Genomic DNA, 25428 nt, shown 5'->3' on the forward strand with positions numbered 1-25428 from the left:
AGAGGACGCTCACCCGATTTAATTGTTTGTTTATTTAATTTAAGTGCCTTCCATAACACAAACAAATGGAAAATTATTAAGTATTTTGGAAACATACATACATACCTCATACATACATACATAAACCTACCTACATGGGGCGGCGGAAATAAAGTGGCCTACACTCATAAAAAATATAAATCCGGCACTGGGACAGGTAGATGTAGATTGACATTGTTTTGTATGCACCTTTTAGTGACTGCAAAAATTGCGATGCAGAAAACTGTATTCTAATTCCTGGAGTCTTATTTAACGATTGTGTTTTCAAATTTTAGGATTAAGAGTTAAGGCGATGCTGTCACAAAACGGCGCGCTGACACTATTTTTAGAACCTATCTATTCTAAATTTATAATATATAGAAAAATATTAAAATCATATTTCTACAATATTATCTTAAATTTAGTTGTTTGAATTATTTATCGATTATTACGCACAAATTAGACATCGAAATTAAACTAATTTTCAAACCGTAATTGGTTTGCCCCGTGACTATGACGGTTGCAATCTTCGAAACGCCGGGATAAAAATAAATTATAAAAAACCGTGATAAAATAAGAAAATTAGTTTTATTTTAAGTTTTTTAATAAAGTGCGGATGATTGTAAAGTATAAGTTATTGACAGCACGAAATAAATTTATTTAACGATATTTGCCATTTAACTTGTATCTTTCTTCCTATAGCAATAATAAGACTTAATTTAAAAAGTGGTAAAGTGCGTGTCGGGGCCCGCAGTGTAGAGTTCCGTGTCACAATATTACTAATGTTATAATTGCTAAAATTTGGAGTGCAGCTAGGGTACTGAAATGTAAAACGTTTGTAACATGAAATATCTGCAACAAATTCAGTTCTAGCGACAGTTTTATTTTATTTCTAACATGAAAAATCTATTGTCCAATTTTTCCGGGGACCCATTTTCTTTATTTTTTTTAGGTCCAGTTTGGTTGCAAATCTATATTCTAGCTTGAAACTGAAAAAAATACGTTTAAATGGCAAAAATCTTTTTAATTCTGTATGTTATTCACAAATTAAAAAATATTTATAAATATATGTATCCATTTGATATCTGCATCATATTATTGTTTAAAAATCTATACGCATTAAGATAAATCTATATACTAAGCAGCACTGAAAGTTTGTGAAAATGTTTGTATGTTTGTAAGAAGCAAACGCAGTAACCGCTCGGTTTTGGTTCAAATTGGCATACAGGTCACTTTTATTCTAGTAATTTATTCCCGTAGGAAATGTGCTAATTATGTATACGTATCGTAAATAGATGGCGCTAGCTGCTCCGGCGTCGCATAAATTGTGCTTTGAATTTAATTTTTTTATCAAATGGAATAGTGACAATTGGACTTTTATATCGGAAAAAGTCTTTCATACGGGTAACGCCTCATGCAACACCTAGAATACTATAATCTATGGAACCCTAAAACATATAAACATTGTATTATTAGCGGTTAGCAATATTAATACGAATAAAAAAAAAAACAAAATTATGATGATGTAAACAACGCTCACAGTGTATTTTTACTTTAACGTGTTATAAATAACTATCGGGTTTTTTATTTTTGTTTATCCAATTTCTCACTTTGCATAAGGTTATCCAATCTCCGGTAATTCCTACAATCCTTTCCATAAGAAATGTTGGCGATATCTGAACATGCAAAATCAATGTACAATGCACAGACATATAAGAGGATTTAAATTTGGATCTGGCTTAAGAAACATGTTTCGTCATCAGCTCTTTGCAGTCGACAACTGGACTTATGCCTCTCCTAAACTATGCCATAGAGCCCGGTCCGCTGCTTTATGCATCCAGTCGCTGTCTTCTCGTGTAATTCGTCCCGCCATCTCGCCAGAGGGCGTCCCACGCTACGTTTGTTTGAAAAATATTTAATCTAAACTGATATAAAGCTGAAGAGTTTGCTTGTTTGACCGCGCTAATCTCAGGCACTATATCACGCTATGACCAATAGGAGTGGAGCATTAATGAAGTGCATATGTTGTGTAACTGGGGAAAATTATTTATTTTGAGACCTTCCATTGCGTCTGCTGCGTAAACGATTAAAGGATAATCATGCATGACATAATCGTTCTTCTTAAAAAGTTCTAAAAATATATTACAAACAAAGTCCCCTGTCGCATCTGTCTGCTTGTCTGAACGCGATAAACTCACAATTATTCCACGGATTTCGATGAAATTTGGTGTGGAGATAGTTTAAGACCCTGTGAAGGACAAAGGCTACTTTTTATACTAATAATAATAATAATATCAGCCCTGTATTATATACTTGCCCACTGCTGAGCACGGGCCTCCTCGGATTAGGCCTTAGTTCACCACGTTGGCCTAGTGCGGATTGGTAGACTTCACACACCTTCAAAATTCCTATACAGAACTTCTCAGATGTGCATGTTTCCTCACGATGTATTGTTCACCGTTAAAGCAATTCACAAAGAATACACACATGATTTTAGAAAAGTCAGAGGTGTGTGGCCTTGGGATTTGAATCTGCGAACATTCGTCTTGAGTCTGTTCCACACCCAACTAGGCTATCGTCGCTTACTTACTACTTTTTATACCTGTTAAATATTATGTAGTGAAACTATTATCCTGGAAAAAAAATCTGTAGGGCAAAGCCGCGAGTGCTAGTGTGCATATAAAAATAAAAACACTAAGAGCAAAGATTACATTGCTCATGTTTTAAATTTTCTTATCATACCGTAAATAAAGTTAAATATTTATTTTTATTTGTAGTGGTTTAGGCTATCAGATTAATGTTTTGTTCAAATGTTTTATTTTTTTTACATTTATTCACTTAAATAGTTCATATCTAACTTTATTAATCTAGCTATCTCGATTCTCAAAACCTAGCTCTCTTATTGAAGGACAGAGGAAAATTTATTTCTTAAAATATTTTCCTATTGCGAAAGAACAATACAAAGGTGAAACTGCATTTTTTTGGGTATAAAAATTATTTTAAAATATGATTTCTGTAACAATATTATGTTCACATTATTTAAAAATACATTTTTTTGCATACATTGTTCTTGGTGAATGACTTGTATCTATAGGTCAGTTAATGAAGAATGAATAGTATGCTCATGACTTCCTTCCTACTTTAAACCTTGTGTATTACTTTAACAACTTTACCTGAATATAATATTTTCTTCTATAGTTTTTTTCAGAGAGACGTAACGGAGGGAATTTTGTTTTATAATATGTAGTGCAGATTAAATGCTACTTTTAGGTTGCTTGACAAACTGTTTATGTGTTTAATAGCCAAGTTGTTGTTGTTTCAATAGCCTTAATTAATTTAGGTTATCGTCTGTATGTTTTTTTATTCCTTTGAATGACGAGACGAGCTTGTCGTTCGCCTGATGGTAAGCGATACGATCATAAACAGTAGAAACTCTGTCTAACACCTTGAATTACAAAATATTGTTTTGGAATACTACGTTCGCCATCTTGACACGTGAGATGTTCAGTCTTATTTATATCCAGTAGTTACACTGACTACAGTTTAAAAATGTCTACCAAAGATTAAAATTTTAATTAGAAATGTTATTTTTTTATCGTGGTTACAGCAAAATGGCCACATTGTATCTAATAAGTGAAGAGATGCCCAAAAACAACCGACCACCAAGAGATAATTATCTGCGGACGGTCAGCACAGCTATGCAGGCCTGGTTGATTGGTTCTTTACGGTCCGCTTGAAGGACCTTAAGTTGTAGGGAGATCTGTCAGGAGTCAGAACGTAGTTAAAATAAAAATCTTCATAACCTTACCAACAAATCATAAAAAAACTAAATAAATACGAGGTAGGCAATGTAGTTACTAATTTAAAACCAAATCATATTAAAACAAAAGATAGTTCATCATAAATTGTCTTGTTAAACAAAATCTATCTATTAATCTTTATTTATTTTCTTTAATCTTTTGATGGCGAATTTATTGTTATTTTACGTAACCCAACTTTCTCTCTTTGGGTTCGACAAAAAACCTTTTGGAAGATCCGGAGGTCATTACATCTGCAAAGAAAGCGATTTAAATCATCAACGCACCATAATTATTATCCGTTACTCGTTGGCATGTGGAGGGAAATTTCGATCCTTTCCTGGAACATTATATACTTATTACCTCATATTACAATCATATAAACATTCCTGTCTCATAGGAATCCATTTTGTAAGTTCATAAGACCAGATTAATTGCTAAGCTAACCTATTAACTGTTAATTTGATTCGTTGAAGCTGTGCTTTTCGTGTGAACAGTGTATAGCTTCATAGAAATTGTAAGTTAGATACTTATTACCATCTCTGCGCGAAGGTTCTTAGTATAAAATCATAAATATCTACACTGCCACAGGTGTATATACAACACAGGACACTGTTACATTTACAGTTCATATAATCTATGGTGAAATTGGACTCAAGATGTCGTTGTACGTTATGATTTCGGATAGATTCGTTTTTGTTTTTATTTCCTCAGTCAGTAGAACCTAGTTCTTTTTTTTATTTATAGATAAAATCGGTCCACATATCATCGGCTATGAATACTCACAATTCCAAAAAGATCATGGATGCGCAGGAAAATAATTAGGGAATAATTAGGGAAGTGGGGATATTTGGAACTCTGACAACGTCATTTATAAAACAAAACTCAACAGCAAACTGTGAGATCTCTTCGGTTTCTTGAATCCGTGGTACTAGCTCGGCCGAACCGAACAATTCATGTTTTCTATTCACATGTATTCTATCATGCTGTATTTTATACAACGTGAATATGGGGCTTTGCTAAAAAAAACAGACCTGTGTTATGCAATAATATATTTATTATTACAGCTATATTAACTTTACTTGAGCTCCTATGAAATATGTTTGATTATCGTGTCTGAAATCCTTCGCCTATAGGACGATGTTTGTATATGTATCTCTTATTTGCTTGATTAGTATCGTTATAATATGTTTTCTTCTTCATATTATCTGTATTCTTACTTCTTCCTTTGACAGTTTCACCGTTAAAGTCGCCGGAAACATTTGTAATATATACATTTTTCGCTTTTGTTTCTTGTTTACTTTGAGCATCAGTGTAAGTCTTCATATAAAATTTGAGGAATAAATGTATGAATAAAGCCAAATTGGGTAGTATTAACACTGTCATCACTGTGGATGGCTTGCATTTTGATATTACTATGTTTGCCACGAATTCAATTAACACTAGGATGAATTGCGTCTGTAAAAAATATGAATGAGAAATAGACAACCAGTACACTATTATGATTTTTAGTAATAAATAGACTCACCAACTGCAGTATAGTGATGTACTTCTTCCACCACAAATATTTGGCCATACCAGGAAACGCAGAGAGGGCATAGTAAGTGTACATAATTATGTGGACAAAAGAATTGAGCGTTCCTATGAAGAGGAGGGTATAACCAGGTTCATATTTCAGGAACAACCAAGAACACAACCCAAGTAGGGTATGGTGATACACATGTAGGAAACTGATTTGATTTCGTTTCTTTCGTAACACGAAGAACACAGTGTCGAGGAGTTCTGTGAGTTTACAGATGAAGTACCAATAATTTGTTGAGGTTACCTAGAAATTTTAATAAAATAATTAATATAATACACTACGTTAAATTAAACCTAAATAGGCTTAAATAAACATGATGATTCATACATGTCATTAATAAAAAATATGATGTACAAATAAAAACAATTAATTATAAATAAAAGAGGAAACCTTAATCGAGTTTTCGTAATGTCCCATAAAGTCTGAGTGGGCGCACATTCTAGTGACTTGTATGCCGAATTACTAGCTTTATGCTGCGTTTTCACCTGCATCTTAACTATTTTCTTGAATTAATATTTATCTGAGATAAGATTTAATCTATAGCACTTAGAACTTATGTAGCTTTCTACAGTAAAAAATCAACAAATTTTGTATAGAAATGATACATATAACTTTTTATATGTAAAAAATATAATTGTGTATTTCTATAGTATCTTTCACGTCATCACTGCGATAAAAAGTAGACTATAAGCTAGTCGACGTTGTGTATTAATCAGGAAAATTATATCGAAATACGTTCAGCATTTCTGTATTCACCTCTAACAAACATCCAAATAATTCCCAATGAATTATAAGTTAGTAATTAAAGAAGCATACTCAATATCATTAGTTCATTATAATTGATAGTTGAATATTCCAATGTTACAAAGCATTTATAAATGCTAATTATACAATGGAATTGCAAAACAAATATATTTCAGGGACAAGCCGATAGTTGGACTCCCCAATAACCATGATGACGCTGCAATTTAAAACAAATTTTAGCTGGTATTGTGCTTCATTTGTTTCTACGTGGTTGTCGTATTCGTGAATTTTTTAATACTAAGTCATACATCACATAGTTTGCTAACTACTTAGTACTTACTGCATTTACGGCTGTATAAACCCTAATATTAGGTAATCTTCAAATCGAACCTGAGAATAAATCAATCAATCTAAATATATATAACTCAAAGGTGACTGACTGACATAGTGATCTATCAACGCACAGCCCAAACCACTGGACGGACCGGTCTGAAATTCGGCTTGCAGGTAGATGTTATGACGTAGCCAACCGCTAAGAAAGGATTTTGATTAATTCTACCCCTAACGGGATAAAATAGGGGATGAAAGTTTGTATGAAACTTTGTCAATTTTAAACCGATCTGGCTGAGACTTTGTATGCATAAAGCTGCTATGATATAGGCATGCCTTAAGAAAGGATTTTGATAAATTCCATCCCTAAGGGGATAAAATAGGGGATGAAAGTTTGTATAAAGCTTTTTAGATTTTCGACTGATTGAACTGAAATTAAAGATTGGAGCTACTATGATCAAGACGTTCGCTTAAATAGGATTTTGATAAATTCAACCCCGATGGCGATAAAATTAGTTTGAACCTATCAGTATTGGGTATTATTTATCCCGGAAAACTCCTTCACGCGGGCGAAGCCGCGAGCAAAAGCTAGTATAATATATATAGAAAGCACGTTCTATAACTATTGTTTTGAACTATGTTCGCGTTTGGAACGAATAATGCTATTGGTATCATTTATTTAAATGCGTGAATAAACATTAATCTGTTGAATTAGCATTATTACCTAATAAATGTAATTTAACAAAACTTTATACGAATGCTAAAAGTATATATTATGTATAATTAAGTGGTCCTAGCGGCTTGACCTGTGTGAAAAGATCGTCTGCAAAATGCCTAAAATACAGTAACGATGTATATCGCCACATGTATGACACTAGTATTCCGTTTCGAAATTGCCACCATTACTCGACCACATTTTGTCATTGAAATATGGAGTGGTTGTGGTGCGGGTAGGGACCTTTAACTTAACAGTCCTAGTACAAGAAAATAGTTCCATATTTAATACATTGTTGTTTGTTTCCCTGATCAGTATGCAATATCAGGTGATCCACCAACTTCTTCGCCGAGTTATGCAACACAAAACGTACTTAGTATTAATAACAAATAAATAATTCAATCAATTACTTGGTATTTCGATTCTTCAGTGTCCATAGTGCAAGTCTTCCGGAGCATCCCAAGCGGCACTAGTATTTTTATACACTGGAAATGGTTAAAATCATTCAGTTTATCGTATATAGAGAGATAAATACAGTGTAAATAGAATTCGGTGACAACGATGAGAAAGAGGTTCTTTTTTTTAGGTATCGGGCCCCACAGTCAACACCGGGAGAAACCCGCAAATGGGATACTGGAATTCCTCGGCTTAACGACAACAGGGTCCTGGAGGAAAGTTAGGAGGGGATAGCTGGGAAGGAAGTGTGGGGGAAGGATAAGGAAACCTTTTAGGATAGGAGGAGGGATAAGGCTAGGAACTGTTCGCGAGCCCTTGTAGGCCTCAATGTGAATTGGCAACCATGAGGTATACACACTTAACTGTGTACCTAGGGCCGCGACAAAGTCCCCGGTGCATGGGCATGCATTGCCTCGAGGGAGAATGAGGAAAAGGTTATCACTGTTTGTTTTTTGGAAACTGCCACGCTTATAACTGGCGGTACCCTGCTAACGGTGTCCAAGCGATCCCACGGCTTAGCAACCACGGCAGTCCCAATAAAAATTAGGTGGTCCATACTGACGCTGACAACCCGCAGCTATTTGGTCACGAGGCCCGGGAGGAAGAATGGAGGGGATAGCGGGAAGGAAGAGAAGAGAAAGGAGGAGGAGCTTTGTTAGGATGGTTGGTAGGGAGAAGGAGGGGAGATGTCCGCGAACCCTTATAGGCCTCCATGTATATTTGGCAATCAAAAGGTATACACATTACACTATGTGCCTAGAGTCGCGACATAATGTTCCCCCGTGTATGGGTGTGCATTTGATGTGAAGACCGCGCGCACAAGAATTGCCTCGGGTGGTGGAGGTTGTTGGCACTGTTAAGAAAGCTATCTGATACTTGATAACGGTGACACAAACAGAGCTCTGTAGAATACTGAGGAATATCGTTGTAAAGTATGAACCTCATAACACAGCTATGAGAGTTAGCTACAATATCTTTCAAAGCGGAACAGTGCCCTTAGCAGGAATTGAAGCATCATAGTACAGTACTCGTATCGAGTAAGTTAACGTATTTAGCCGTAGAGTAGTCACTGCGTAAGATATTTAGTAATCGTTAGACATACCTCAAAAAAGGGACAAGTTGACGTTTTTTTATAGATTTAAATACATGATTGTCTATAACTACGCTATTTACTATTCAAATTTTATTAAAATTTTCTTCTTTTCAAACGTCATTTAAACGATAATTCCCATAACAACAATGTGGAACTGGAAGTTTACTCGCACATAACGTTCGCCCTAATCTATTTTGTTCTAAATACGGTATGAGACATTATTAAAAATTCCATACAATAAATTACTTAAATGAAACCATTACGTTAATGATACTTTAACGCGTAATTCGTGCTAAGGGTACGTGCACATTAAAAAACATGCAGTGCGGCCGCTCAGGCCCGGCCGGCTTGAAGTTTGCCACGAGTGACGGCAAAGCCATTGTTATTGGAGACAAGCAGGTGCCGACAGATACTCATAGAGGTACTGTGACTAACTTCAAAGCTGCCTAGACAACAGCAGCAGCTGTACTGAGAAATATATTTATGAAACAATTAAATTTCGGTAGGTAATTGTAATTAATATAAAAAGTCATTATGCAAAGTCTTACCAAATTAAATAAGTATGCTGCAAAAATAATTTCTGCTAAGTTATACACCAACAAGATGTTTGTCAACTTGTAAGCTTTCCTTTTTTTCATAAAATCTGGTCCCAATTTGAGGACAAAGGCAAGATATGCCGTCAATATTACTATTATGGGAATAGGGGATCCCATTAAGAACCATTGGTCCACGAAGTCAACTGAAACGGATTAAAATATAATTTGTATAGAATACTAAATTTTGCTTGCGGGTCCATCTGCAATAACAGTTTCATCTTTTCGGGGTAAATAAGAGGCTATAAAATGTTAATTATATTATGTTAAGACGCGCGCGTTGGAGGTCCACTTGCAAGAGGCGCTGACTAAGGGTACAGGCCGATTCTATCAGGTTAGTCTGGAAATCTTTAGGAGTTGGCCTATGTCCAGTATAGGACCTCCTGTGGCTGATGTGAATTAAGGACATGTTCTATTAATATAATAAATTTCATCTGGACTCATGATTTCATCGTTTACTCCTAACAAAACACCAAACACTTCTATAAAGCTTCGTTATTCTAATATAGTAGTAACATAAGTCATAAGATTAGTATGTACGGTTTGCAAAATAAAGTAAGGATCGTGAATTGACTTTGCATATACTAATATGGAGAAATAAGGTCATTGTTATTCTTGAATCGATAGTAAGATTAATACCTGGCTTGTTTCACTATGACGTATACAATAAGGGCTAATTTTGAACCTATTTCCATCCCGAAAGAAAATTGCGAGATTTCAATGTCGTCATAGGTCGATCATAAAATCTAAATAAACCATCTTGCAGTATGGGTGGAAAGTATTTCTTTAAATCGTGGTACGATAACCGCAGAGATAAAAATTTGTTAAACTATTTCGTTTTTCTTTTATGTTTTTACTATGGAAGGTATTTCATTATGTTTTTAGACCAAAAAACATGAAAAAACACTTACAGTGACCTTTGAAGTTCCAGTAAGATTCCGCGTTTGAATCATGATTATTTTGACCACTCATTTTTGGACACACCTTGCCAGTATAACGGTTGGAACGTTTCAACTACAATAAATCAGGTTATATTTGCAAATTATTAGTACATTGAGGTGTGGTGTGAGTAAACGCTTTTAATGGATGAAATTCAGACTTCATACTACTTTCATACTAAGTAGTTTATTAATACTTAAATGTATTGATTATGTGTATAGGTTTTTAATTTTACTGCATATTGAGAGGAAAATACTTTTAATAGTTGTTTTATTATAGCATCTGTCCCTTCTTTGAAGAAGTATGTCTGGTAGGTGTCTTTAATTTGAAGTTAGTTAAAAATAATTTTACAATTACTGTCGCTTTTCACTCGGTCACAAGCGGGGTGGGTAGCGGTGCCGGACAGCGGGAATAGCGGCATGATGACGTCGCGATTGTCATCCCAAGATGCGGATCGCCGCTGAATGCGTGGCTTATAATTTATTATTTAGGTCGGCTTGAACCAAAATGAGACTTTCCATATTGGTAGTCGAGTATTTATAAAAGGTTTTTTTGCACAGGAAATTCTTACAAATTAAAGAAGGAGTTTACTATTCAAATATGAACAGGCATTTTGATCAATACCCATCGATGATGAATAACATCCATATTCAGAAAATTTTGAAGAATGCACAAAAATCTCAAGATATTTCTGATTATAAGTTCGTCATAGTAGTTATTTGAACAAATATCATAACAAAGTTGATTCCAACCTAGATAATGTGAACAATATCAGAAACCGACATATAATGTTTTGCGTTATCAATTATAATAATTGCGCGGAAAATCAATTAAATACAAAATATCCGCTAGGCGCTAGAACCCGCCCTAAGTCACGCGGTACCTGCGTACACAGGCCGTGCCCTCTGGCACGCCGCGTGACGTTTTCCATATGTTAATGCTTTATTATTCTTCCCGTATATGTCGCCACGCGCTGCCCACACCCGCTCGGCGTGGCAAACACACATTTTATAAAGTAAAAAATACAATTGGTCTTATAAATCTGAGTTGTAGTAATTAACTTACCGGGGTTAGGGCTGGTCTGTAAGGATAGCGTCCTCCGTACACAAGGTGGAGGTAAAACCTATCATAGTGGCCCACCTAATTGTGTCGTTTTCCGGGATCAGCCTTTGTGTATCCGGTTCAATCAGGCTGGGATAATCGTGTCGACTGGATATTTAATTTCTTAAATCGGGTATAAAGACGAACCAAAGTTGCTGAACTGATTAAAGTATATTTGAATTGGATATCCCAAGATTCTGGAAATAAATACTTATAGTACTGTATAGTATTTCTTTTAAACTTTCTCTTATTTAAAAAAAATATTAAAATCTGTTATTAAAAGTTATACATAATATTAATATAAGAATTGGATATTCGAAGATTCTAGAAATACTTATAGTACTGGATATTTTTTTCTTTCTCTCATTTAAAAAAATATATTAAAATCTGTTATTAAAAGTTATACATAATATTAATATAAGATCTTATATTAATATAATGTACCTACTTTCATATTTGAATCAAGGTTTTTTTCATTCGTTATAAGTGTATTTTATAGTATTACTTAAATTAAAACTTGACATGAGAAAGGGCATAATTACAAAATAAATTTGACAATACCACATAATATTTTTTATAATTACTTTGGTTATCTTAAGCTGTAAATTGATATAACTGATTGAAAAAGAAAACAATTTAAATTTTTTACGTCTTTATTGTTTCCTTAAAAATATTAATTATTTTGTACTATTGTAAATTGCATAAATTATACGAATTAATAACTATGCTGAAAAATCGTAAACCTGTTTCATGTTTGATATGCCGGCACATTAATCTTATAGTTATTGCTTTTAGAATATCAATAAACACTGACAATAGTCTACGAATGAATACTATTGACAACGTTTATAATATTGAATTGAATCTTAAATATATAGTGTAAGCTCAAAACTTCGTAAAATCATCACGTATTATGGATTTTGAATCATAGATTTTCATATAACTCAAGATACACACAACAATTTTCAAAATTCATTCTTGAAAAAAACATTCCATTGAGAGTCATAATATAAAACCGCGATAAAATCCAAAAAATTGCTCTACTTCTATGTTTACTTTGCGTAATCATTAAACATACCTTTTAATGTAAACGTACACTCAATTCAATCTAAAATTCCATTATTTCAATAGTTGTCAATTTAAACATGGTATTTTAACTTGATTTTTATTTATTCGTTGCAGAGAGCGAGTATAAAGACGAAGAACATAATATGATATTATTTATCTCTGCCTTCGTTTTGCTTCTGAATATAAAATTATTGCCAAGTATTAATACGTGATAGCTTGGTGCTTCAAGGAAATATCGTCACTTTATCTTTCATAATAAGCATTATTCTACTATTCGCGGTACACTATGTTATGTTATAAACGTTCTCCATAGCATTCAACTCACCAAAACTTATAGTACACCATTTAATTTAGCGAGATGCGAGGTATCAATACGAAGGGCTATACACAAATATTAAATATAAGTTTTCAGACAAAATAATATGAAATTGCATTCAATGGGACGGACTTGCGGCTAATTAAAATGCAAAAAAAAAAAACTAACAAAAACCATTTACTATAAGCATCGTGGACTTTTAGTTATTTAATCCGATCTTTATATTAGCAAAACTAATAAAATATGTCAGCTTGATTCTTTAATAGGTAGTACCTAATTCTTAAGCATGCGTTTTTACTAAAGCGGGGTGACAGAGTCGACGCATAGAGCTGTAAAGAGAAATCCGCTATTGGCGCTGTTGTTTGCACAAATTTATAAAAAAAATAATTAACTATGTACGCAGTTTCGCCCCAGTGATAATGCATTTAGTCGCATTCCAGAATCAGCCTGTGTATATCCGGTTCCAACAGGCCGGCATAATCATGTCGACTGCTGAAAGGTAACCATCTCTCGTCAGTCGATGTTCTATTAGACTCCACTATACCCACCATCAGGTTCAGTGGGGGGACTTAGCTGTGCATGTATAAGAAAAGGTGCTAGATGAATGAAAATGATATCATATCTTGAATTAATATGCTGGATTGCGATTATCATATCTTGGATTAGACTGATATGTTCTGAGAAACCAAATTTCCGTTCTGACAACTTCTTATATTAGAGACCTACATTTCTATACATTTCCCTGTTCCGCTTTAGTGAAAACGCGTCTTAATCTAAACTTATAACTGCCAATTGGCACCGACGCATAATATTTAAATCAGCCAAAAAATAAACGTAGATTTCGTTATATCTACGTCTATAAGCACAAATATTTTAACTCTAAAATCGGTATTTTTTTACATCATACATCGAACATAAAGGCAATCCTGGTTTGATTACAAATTTTATCATTTTAATCATATTTAGTATTTAGAAGCAGCACTGCCAGCTAGCTAAATCAAACATAAAAAAACTAATTTCATGAAATAATGAGACAGATTCCTTAAACGTGTTTTTTTCTATTCATACTCAAATTGTCTATATCAAACTATTTTACATATAATATAATAAATTGTAATTATTGGACACAAAATTTTGTTCATATTGGTCTTAAAGCTTAAATACATGTTATATTTATACGTATATATAATATAATTAAGCAAAATTCTATTTAATTGCTATCAGACAACATTATATTGCTCCCTTGCAATTAAGGTTTCTGTCAGCCCCTCTCTTTTACTTACTTTGTCGTTCTCGCCTTCGATCCCACTATGTGCACTCATGAAAACAACAAATCAAACACCGTGAGATTATTTATATCATATAGAAAATTGATAAAACGATGTACATTAGTCAATTAACTTACATTAGGCTTCATACTTATCAATTTTTGATTTACAATAAAAAATCCACGTCAAAAGTGTCTTTCGTTGTTTAAACTCTCAATTAATATTTTCAAAGGCACAATATTTGTTGGAAAACAATATTATATTACTATAGATCTACGTTTTCCAAAATAAAAATATATCTAAATTAATTAAAAGCACGAACTATCAGAATTTAATCTGAGTGCGAGTTAAGTATTTAGTCACAACAGATGACAACACGCCGGAAAACTATATAAATTACAACTTAATATTTTTTTCAATTCCTTATTTAAAATTGATTGATTTATTTCCCAGGAAATCAATATGCAAGGCTATGCTGTAAAATCAAGAAGCTAATTTAAATTGGCATAATGTATAACAATTGCCAATAAAAAAAAAACACGAGGGGGGGGGGGGGGCATCTTAGCGACTGAATAAAAAAAACATTATTTAATGTATTATTATACATTTTCAGAACTCAAATTGGAGTTACGTATTTATTTATTGTAATCGTGTGTCAATGTTAACCAATCACATGCTTAAGCAACTTTAAAATTGATTTAAAATAATATATTTTGCAAAACAAAAGGTGTCGAAATTGATTTGAACTGATTACAAGTAAATCTCAGTATGTTCAATCAGCTGTTGCAACGTTAACAAGAAATGATTAAACCTAATCTACCTAAATTACACTGTCTAATTGTGCGGTTGGCAATTTATTGTAAAATATAATTATTTCATTTAATTAAAGCGCATTTCTCACTGGTACGTTTTAAAAATTTCCTTTGATTCACTTTCGTCCACGATATGGTGTAATAATTTTAGAATTTCAACTACATTTAAAAAGTATTCCGTCCTCTGAGGACTCTTCCAGTTCGCACAAAATATTTTGGAATTTATAAAAATTCGGACATTAAAAATGGCCATTCACTCGCAAAAGAGCCCTCACAATAACTTATAACTAAGCACCCTTAAAACTATTTTTTCTTCAAATTATACGATAATTTTACCATCTCCATCGTCATCACAAACATCAGTCTCAACATAACCCTACTGTCATTTAATAATAAATCATTTCTTTATTATACTGTCGAAATCATATTCGGAACTGAAGGCACCTTTGGCTGTGCGCCTGGTGAGGTAGACGCTGCCGTCTTTAGAGTAGTCGCCGCATGCTGCATCTACTTCGTACGGGATCTCTTCTAAATAAGGGACGTTCTTACAATTGCCATTGACACCGTTCTCATTATTCCTCTTGACTCCATTACAAACGCCATTCGCTTTTGTTTCTCCATTTCTCGTCTTGCTATCTGCATTGACCTTCTTTTCAATTCTCTTCTTGTAGCTCTTAGAGTAAAAATTAAGAAAGAGGAACAAGAATATGGTAATGTTGGTGCATATAAAGTAAGTGAAGCCCGATGCGTACTGGCATCTGGGTGAGAAATGTGTCCAAGCACAATACGCCAACATTAGAATGAATTGTATCTGCAAATAAGGAATTAAATTTATTAGCATTAATTTATACGTAGAAAATATAGTGTTAGAAAATATAGTGAGATAGTTCTGGTATAGATAGCTAACATCTCGTAAATTATATTTATATTTACTGCAGTAAAAAAAACACACATCAAGCATTTATGGGGATATTGGGGAAGGCGTAGGCAGAGGTCTAATCAGGGCGTCGACTGCAGTTTACTGCAGTAATCCTATAAAACTAAAATATATAAAATAAAATTGACCTATTCCAACTTGCGTAGAAATTAAATAATTCAGAATTACCAGCTGCATTTTCGTGACGTATTTCTTCCACCACAAATATTTCTGGAATCGCGGTCCCAAACCGGACAGCAAATAATATGTGTACATGACCACGTGCACTATTGAGTTGAGGAGGGCAAGGATAGCGCCTTCCCCACCAGCCGCGAACTTGAGGTAGCTCCAGGAGTAGAGAGCCATGATGACGTGGTGGTACACGTGTAGGAACGTGATCTGGCAAAGAAAATAACTTATTAATCAACAGTTTTATTATACCACGTAAAAATCTTCTATAAGGCAAGCATATTGATCATGACGATATGTGTCTACGTAAAAATCTTTCCTTATATTAAATTTTCATTGTGTATTTTTATATGATACATGTGTATGTATCATATAAAATTATTATTCCTGTGGAGGTACGTAGAGGTGCAACTAGTGCACCTACTGATCCCCATTTGTAGTCTGTCCCGTGATGTGACAGGGGGCAACAGGAGTAGAATAACCCAATATCTTCAATTCAAACGAGAAACCTCAGGGTGGTAGGCGAACCACTATACCACTACTCCACCAAAGGATTAAGGATTAATTTAAAACTTAGTTCAATTGTATTCAAATATCATTTCAATTATATCCAAATACAACTAAACATATTATACCTCATTGGCTTGAAACAGATGGTGCTCATTCACAGGATGCCTATTTTTTTTTATTGTAGTCGATTGGCAAGAGGAACATGCTACTGGCCTCATGGTAAACAATACGAATACCCATAAAAAGAGAAGCTCAAAACCTTACATAACTTTAAATCAAAAGTACCGCGTGGCAATCCACTGCATTTGTTATCCTGAGACATAATATTAAGATGTTGAGGGCTTGTTTCACAACTTCTGAGTAAATACTACTCGTCATATAAATGTAAGACCCGATCAAATACAAAAGTGACAATCTAATCTATGGTCCTAAATAAATAATAAAGTTTATTTACTTTAGAGTTTAGCTGATTAATATAATAATTGTCAAATAAAATTCACTTGGAACTTGTGAAACAGGCTCTTAGTCTCAATATGTCCAGTGCTTGTTGGCTATAATGTCCTTCAAACAGCAGTACAACAGTGAAAGCATGCACACTGCTGCTGCTGTTTGAAGGACATTATAGCCAACAATAAGTGTGCATATGCTGCGGCAGAAATAATGGCCAACATTGGCCCACGTAAGTGTGTCGCGTTCCGGGATCAGCCTGTGTATATCCGATTCCAACAGGCCGGCATAATTGTGTCGACTGTCGAGGGGTAATCATCTCTCATCAGTCGACATTCTATTGGAATCCACCCCACTTACAATTAGTCGTAGTGGGGTGTCTTTGCCGTGACCGTATAATAAATAAAAAATATATTGTAGTAATACTCGACCAGACCTACCAACAGTCACGGGAATATAACCTTATATACTACATAATAAGGTGACACGTGTAATGTCATGTAGCTGGCATGTTTGCCGGCAAACATTCAGGGGCCTTATTCTCTATCGCGCACGTTATTTTAACAGTGCGTAACAAGCACGTAACACAACGCGTCATGTTTAGGACTATAGAAATTTGTCTTACAGAATACCATTCCACGCACATTTCTCGAAGATAACATGACACGGCCGCGTTACGCGGTTACACTATCATACAGAATAATGGCCCTGATGCTTCAAGGGTTGGTTGGGTTGCGTTGGGTTTCAATGGTAAATTCGTAAAATAGGCACATCGTTCAGTTAGAATGGTCCTGCATGCGTACGTATTTTCGTGTCGCTTTGTCTTTGCGTCAACATTATATAATGGTATATGTTTATATTAACTTGTTACTGAAAACCTGCTGTCATTGTTTTAATTGTTTTTTTCCAAAGCTTTCATAGTAATCAGACACGTCACGTGCGAATATAATTGTTCCATAATTAGTAGTCTTCAACTTGACGGTTTATTTGTGTAATGCGGGGATACATGAGATTCTATCGTTAGTAAATTTCCAGAACGATAAAATGCTACTAAATGTATTTTATTTTATAAATAGGTACCTATTTATAGACATACAAGTGTGTGTTATTCATACCTTTTATCATGAACTATTTTTAACGTATTATTTACCTGTTTGTTTTTCTTCCTCAGCACAAAGAACACGGTGTCCAGCAGCTCAGTGAATTTTGCGAAAAAGTACCACCAACCAAGATCAAGCAGCTGAAAAAACAATCATAATATTAATATAATAATTTATTTTCGTTTCAATTCCAAAGTAGACCAAGGGCGCCTTAATGTATCCAGCGCAAACGCAAAGCTGTAGTCGCGGGCTTATTTTTATACTATGGATTACAAAGCAACGCGACAGCAGAACTAGGGCCGGCCTGCTCCCACAGGCACTTTGGGGTGTCAAACGAGGTGTTATACATCTTAGTCTTTTACTTGCTCTAGTCCTACCTTAAATATGTTATTAAGTTTTTAAACACAATATTTGCTAAAATAACTGCGGCGGTGGTAGCTCTCGTATGCGAAGCTTCTTCTGAATAGGTTAGGCCCTAATGTATATCTTCGGCGCCCAGCAGCAGTGTGCATGCACTGTTTTGTTTCAGTTTGAAGGACTTTATTTGATATGTTTCAGTATAATAAGCGCAGTGAAATGCCACACAGTCTTTTATAATTCAAAGTTCTGAATGATGTTGCTAATTTATTTATGAGCGATTTTATCCCTTCCGTTCAGGAAACGGTATACTCGTCTCGCCATATAATGCAAAAAAAACGGTTTTACATCCGACCGCCTAACTTCTAGCCCTGTGCGGGATCCAAATCCTCCGAGTTGTAATAAATAAATATTAAAACACACATAATGTTGTCCAATCTGTAAACCGAACTCCTAGACAAACGCTCATACTCGTTGCCAAAACATACGACTATAATAGGCAGCCTAAGATCTAGGGAGGCAAGCCGGGGCCCATGCCCTGGATGGCATTTCAGAGGGCGACAAACTTGGTAGACGTCTACGCAACTCCTCATTAACGCAACTTTGACTACTGCGACTTCCAGTACATTAAAAACAAATTATTTTACGCGGGGCTCGAAATGCTAATGACGATGACATAGAAAAAATAAGGTCGGTGGGGGTGGCTTATTCCAGATTTTGGCACACCTCGCAAAAAATCAAGATCCGGTGCTGATAATAGAACACTTTACATGTCAACATAAAACGCGTACACCTACAGATTGTGTGGCAATTTGCCTGTCGATAAGGGGAAAACCGAATAGTGACTCGGAGACAAAATGCACACTGCGGTCGCCTCGAACACAATATTGATTTTAAAATTGGAATAGTTTGAAATAATAATGGAAACAGTTAACTATATGCACACGGTTGTGGCTTTCACACTAATCAATAAGTAATTATTGGACAACAAATCGTTAATCATAGTTCCACTGTAGACATAATGCAGTATATATTATTATATTATTTTTAACTAGCTTTTCCCTGCAGCTCTGCGTCAAATAGTTTTCGGGATAAAACATAGCATTTGGGAGTAATGTAGCTTCCTATTAGGGAAAATATTAAAATCGGTTGAGTACTGTCTGATATTTTCGAGTTCAAAAAACAAACTCTTCAGCTTTATATATTAGTATAGGTTAAAATTAGTACATTAATATTCACACAACAACCCTCTTACGTCGTTACAATGTATCGACGTCAACAGTGTTTCGCAAAATATCACTGTTCGCTTTGGGTTCCGAGAATAATAACCATACCTATACTTATAATACGATAGTTTGACGTCACACAAAACTCCAATGCCGTGCTGTTAAAAAAGTTGCAAATTATACAATATTATTGTATCTCGTGGCCGTAACCTTTACCCTTACTTTTCAGATATGTTACTTAGCATTGAAATTACTCGCGAGTTGTATATTTAATTTTGTAGCTATATGTTTTGGAAGTTCTTTATTCAATTGCCATTAAAATTTCCAGTTCCATTTTTGGTACTTGACAGCATATTCTGGCCCAAACCTGTCACTTTAACCCCTAAAATTAGCAGTGGCACTCTATTTCAGACACTGAGCTATCAAGCACGGCAAGTCGAGGACTATAATAATATCAATAGAGTGTTCCATTTTCACATAAATGCTAGTAGGTACCTACGCCAAACATTGTTTTTCCATACACGGCATTTTATGTTAAGGCGATACCTCAAGGTCCATTTTCATACATTTTGTTTCACCTTTAATCTGGGTAACTAAACAAGTATTGGCAAGTTTAAAAATAATTAATAATCATGGATATTTCTGCCTTTAAAATTTCGTCATATTAAATTTTAAAGGCCGAAATATCCATGATTATTAATTATTTTTACGTTTTTCTTTCAACTGCGAGAACTAATCACTAACTAGACGTGAATTTAATTTCTTTACTTGCCAATACTTGTTTAGTTACCCATATTAAAGGTGAAACAAAATGTATGAAAATGGACCTTGAGGTATCGCCTTAACTACGTTTCATCTTTTAAATCTCGACATCCAGCCACCTATCGGGTCCAAAATTTTTCTATAATTCACGCTGAGACTATCCAGACGTCTAATTTTTTTTTAAAGTCAGGTGATTTTGGAGATTATTGGGTACAAAAATTATTTTCATACAAATATTATATCACCTAATGTATGTCTTTTCCCGTTGACTTTTTAAAATTGTTCTTTAATACAAACCTTGTCCTGATAATTAAAATACAACAAAAAAGATTCTAAACTGATCCTCAGCAATTGATTTTTATTTATATATATATGAATATAAGAAAAAGCGGCGATAGCCTAGTTGGGTGTGGAACGGACTGCCAAGACGAATGTCCGCAGGTTCAAATCCCAAGGGCACACAACCTCTGAATTTCCTAAAAAATAATGTGTGTATTCTTTGTGAATTTATCATTCGCTTTAACGGTGAAGGAAAACATCGTGAGGAAACCTGCACATCTGAGAAGTTCTCTATAGGAATTTCGAAGGTGTGTGAAGTCTACCAATCCGCACTAGCCAGCGTGGTGGACTAAGGCCTAATCCCTCTCAGTAGTAGAGGAGGCCCGTGCTCAGCAGTGGGCAAGTATATAATATAGGGCTGATATTATTATTATATATATGAATATATAATTGTGAAAGACTAAAAAAATACCTACATACAAACTTACCATTGAATTTTGCGTGTTTGAAGGATAACGACATCCGGCGTATAAAATACCATCCCTGAACAAATTCAAGTTGAACACCTGGAATTAATAGATTTGAATTATTATCCACTTCCCATAAAATTCAATATAATATTGTTTTTTTTTTCCTATTTGGCGACAGGCTCGCCCTTATTTTATCAGGAACGAAATACACCAGGCAGCAAGTGAGTGCATTAGATGCACCAGAAGTGTACCTGTGCTTAACCTTACGGGAATCAAAGGCTAGGGTGTATGTGAGTTTTATTTGATAGCTAGTACGACAAGAATTCTATACATATTAGCTCACGTTTATAACGTTTTTCTATGAAAAATGCTAATACTGCACCTACGATTTGTCGAGATTATACTACTGTTATTCGTGCCAAAGCCACTGCTAATACCCACTTAAATACTCTTAAGGCAATCTCAGTTTCTCATAATATTAATTGAACTGAAAAGAGGGACGTATCTTACCTTAACACAAATCATTGCCGCTAACACCACTTGCGAAGCATTGTAATACGCTATGAGTTTGTTGATCATCAGCGGCGCCCTGTTCTTCATGATCCTGGGCCCGATCCTGATCAGTATGAGGTATGCTATCACCACTGATAAGATTGGCGTGGGGCTCGACATCATGAACCACGAGTCTACCAGGGCACCTGAAATTATGAGGAGGTAACAGTCTCATATGAAAGGTCTCATAAGAACCTACTTGTATTTCGCAAAAAAAAAATAATGTTATAGGCGGCCTATTATCGTGCAGGAGGAGCAACTCATTTATTTATTTTTAAATTTCATTCATGTACTACATTCAGTAGAAACGTCTTTATTCGACGCTGGAATCGTATTAGCGACCTCGGCATGGCAGTTTGTCTTTCGAACACAATTCAAATACAGTATCGAGGAAGTCTTCCAATATTAGACTGCCTCGCAATATGTTTATCGTACAAAACAGTATCTTGTAATTTAAAAAATTATAGAATTTTTACTCACTTTTCCCTACTTTCAGGGAATCCAAATAACTGTCGACTTTCTCGAGATAACTCATTTTCACTGAAAATAAAGAGAAACACGAAAATTATAATAACTTACAATAAAAACAAAATGGCCGACGCTTGACGTTTGTTCTTTTCGGCCAGACTTTTAATAAATTAGTATAAAAAGTTTTATATTAGAGACATATTAGAAGTCCTTCATTACTCTAATACAACTTTATTTTTTTAATTAACCAAGAAGAACCGAATAATTAATTTTACATTAAAAAATACTTAATTTTTATTTAATTCCTTACTTAATTGTAATAACTCTTACATTGTCATTCTATTGCTTGTCAAGCCATTGTGTAAGAAATAACATAATCTAATATACATAAGTAGGTATAAAATATCCGAATAACTTGTTTCTTTAATAATTTACGATAGTTTACTACTTACTACACGGTGGGTATGAAGTTAAAAAGTACATATATCACCGATGTAAGTATGTTATAATAATGTTACGCGCCTCTTTTAGAGTAGTGTCAACGCAGGTCATGCGATAGTCCAGACTTGTACGGATTCCACGTCCGGAACCTACTTTCAAGTGCCGATGTATGTTGTTTAATGTTAAAATTATTTGGATTTTTTAGAAAGAAAATGAGTTCTCAATCACTTAAAATATATTTTTGTACGCCTACTCATTTTGTTAAAGCAATGCTGTTACTAAATATTTTGCTCATATAATTTTTTTAACCTCAAGATTGAAATTAATACATTTTAAAAGACATGTTATAGGACACGCTATGTTATTTTATAAATAGTGGAATGGCTATTAGGGTAATTAAATGTTCTGTATTCTCAAAATACTGATGTCACAGTTTTAAGTAACTGGCGATGATCTATTTAATAACATTTCTGCTATTTTTGAGGTAAGTAGGTTAGGTATTATTATTGAGTTCCTTTTACATCACGACTAATGTGTTCAACATAACATGACAAAAAGTTTATTCAGACATTAATCATGACTTGTATAAATAAAAATACGCATTTCCCCCTCCAAAAATACATAAAGGGACAAGTTCCACCATTGGGCAGTTCATTTAGACCAAACACATTTATCTTCGATTCATTAGTAAAACCATCTTTTGTACGACACACAAAAACTTTCGCCGCCTATTTAGAGCTGGACACGTGTAGTTTGATACGTATTGTGTGGATAACTGTATACGAACCTTTAGGATAGGGACTATGTACGTACTTACTTAAGATTTTTTTGTAAATGAACCAAAGGCATCATTTGAGCCTAGCCACGCTCCCATCTTTTTAAATGTATAGATTACTGACATAAATATTCACAAAACATAATATGTTATTATAGCTGACATCTTTACAATTTATAATAGGAACTGACAAAGAGAGTATATAAGGCGAATGTGGATGGAAGAGCCAATAGGGGTCGACCGCACCGAACCTTCAAATGTCAGATATCTGACATTCTCAGTAAAGGCGGGAATGCTTGAAAAGTGGAGGAAGTGCGAGAAGTATGCACGAATCGTGCAAGGTGGAAATCGATAGTCTCTGTCTACCCCTATGAGATAGAGGCGTGATACTGTGTATAATAGGAACATGGAGCAGTAAGGATACAATATGAATGCGTGAGTGACTTCTCTAAAATTATGTATTCTTGTTCTATTTTTTGTGAATTATCGCTTGCTTTAACGGTGAAGGAAAACATCGTGAAGAAACCTGCACATCTGAGAAGTTCTCTATAGGAATTTGGAAGGTGTGTGAAATCTACCACTAGGCCAGCGTGGTGGACTAAGGCCTAATCCCTCTCAGTAGTAGAGGAGGCCCGTAGCCAACAGTGCGATAGTATATAATACAGGGCTGTTATTTTATTGAAATGGAACAAATATGGAGGTTCCCAATCCATTTGTTTATATTTTTATGTATATATACTTACTTACAGATTTGTGGACGGATTTGCGTGTTTCTTTTATTAACTTAACTTAACTTAACTTCACCTGCCAGCTTAGCATCAATGCTTGTAGGAATATGTTTTATGGTATTAGCTGACATGGAAATGTAACACGCGATTTCTTCGTTCACAGATCGTATACACTACCAATGGAGAAGGTTTATTGACCTCTCGTAGTTATTTGTGTTTTGTTTTAATCATTATGAAGAATTAGTAATATTTTGCAAATGGTAGATGTTTGTACCGCCTTAAAGAAGTGTCACATTTTTTTTTGTAACCCGTTGTTATTTACAAAATATTGTAACAACTATTAGCTGTCCTAAAATAAGTAATGAAAGTGGTACTTATTGGCGTTGTGATTTTAGAAAGTACATTTTTCCGATACATTACAATTTGCTTTTTAAATCATATGTCGGTGGAAATACTTATAAAGGAAATGACATTATAATTACATAAAAAACCTTGTATTATCGGCAAATGTATAAATTTGCTTTGGTAAGTATGATAAAAGATTACTTTTATTTATATTATCATAAATACTTGTTATTTTTTTAGGTTAATAACCACATTCCGTTGAGGTTTGCAGTTAATGACATTTTTCATGATTTATATTATTTAGTTAAGCATCGTAACAGTAACTAATTTGTTGTGCGTGAGTTTAACAATTCAACTTAAAATGTAATCAGACGAAAATACTTAAGTCATAAGCCCTTTTTCAAAAGTTCGTTGTCATGTGAAAAGAAAGCTATGCAGACACCTTAAGAATGACCGACATGAGTGATAATATTTATTTTTAACTTATTTTATACTATTTGTTTCTCGCGACTTCGCCCGCGTGGAAAGCCTTGCCGGTACAAAAGTCCCTAAAACACTGTACGATAGCGCTATTTATTTAAAAATTTATTATTTCCCACGGGAGCGAATGCCCGGAATTAAACTAGTATATGTTTTAATCCAAGACACGGTTTACCTGTGTGTCAAATTTCATCCAAATCCGTTTAGTTGGTTGTGCGTTTCTACAAATAACCAAACATAGACGCAAACTTTGGCATTCAATAATAAAAAGTACGATAAAATAAGTCTTATTGAAAATTTTCTTAGAACGAATTGTCGACAAGAAATTGTTTATCTACAATTTGGGCAATTTATAATGACTTCTGCCTGTCTTCCTATTTGATCAATTTCGGAGTCGCCAAGCTTAACCGCTCCAGTTTTTGAAATGTGTTGTACTGTCGAACAGAAATTACAATAGGATTAAGGGAAGCATAGTTTCGTAAGAATTCATCAATTCTGTGCTTTTATAACAAAAACATCTCTCCCTGTTTGATTCTTTAAACTTCTTAATA

The 25428-nt window shown here is 34.4% G+C and overlaps 2 protein-coding genes across 2 annotated transcripts in view; both read right to left on the minus strand.

Moving 5' to 3' along the window:
- Window positions 1-4854: 4854 nt before the first annotated feature.
- On the minus strand, window positions 4855-10336 carry LOC115453593 (elongation of very long chain fatty acids protein 7). Its single transcript, XM_030182302.2, has 5 exons — window positions 10240-10336; window positions 9284-9474; window positions 7597-7671; window positions 5344-5640; window positions 4855-5273 (listed from the first exon to the last, which is right to left on the minus strand). The coding sequence occupies exons 1-5, from the start codon at window positions 10298-10300 to the stop codon at window positions 4923-4925; spliced, it is 975 nt and encodes a 324-aa protein (XP_030038162.2). The 5' UTR covers window positions 10301-10336; the 3' UTR covers window positions 4855-4922.
- Window positions 10337-12009: 1673 nt separating this feature from the next.
- LOC115453592 (elongation of very long chain fatty acids protein 7) overlaps window positions 12010-25428 on the minus strand; it is a 30470-nt gene continuing 17051 nt past the window's right edge. The window contains exons 2-7 of the mRNA XM_037443472.1: window positions 22121-22180; window positions 21599-21786; window positions 21107-21184; window positions 18045-18134; window positions 15938-16147; window positions 12010-15643 (exon numbers count right to left, since the gene is read on the minus strand). Of these exons, the coding sequence (XP_037299369.1) occupies window positions 15230-15643; window positions 15938-16147; window positions 18045-18134; window positions 21107-21184; window positions 21599-21786; window positions 22121-22175 (1035 nt within the window). The 5' untranslated portion in view covers window positions 22176-22180 and the 3' untranslated portion in view covers window positions 12010-15229. The remainder of the gene's footprint in view (window positions 15644-15937; window positions 16148-18044; window positions 18135-21106; window positions 21185-21598; window positions 21787-22120; window positions 22181-25428) is intronic.

This window comes from Manduca sexta, chromosome 26, assembly GCF_014839805.1.
Source record: "Manduca sexta isolate Smith_Timp_Sample1 chromosome 26, JHU_Msex_v1.0, whole genome shotgun sequence".
NCBI classification, from domain to species: domain Eukaryota; kingdom Metazoa; phylum Arthropoda; class Insecta; order Lepidoptera; family Sphingidae; genus Manduca; species Manduca sexta.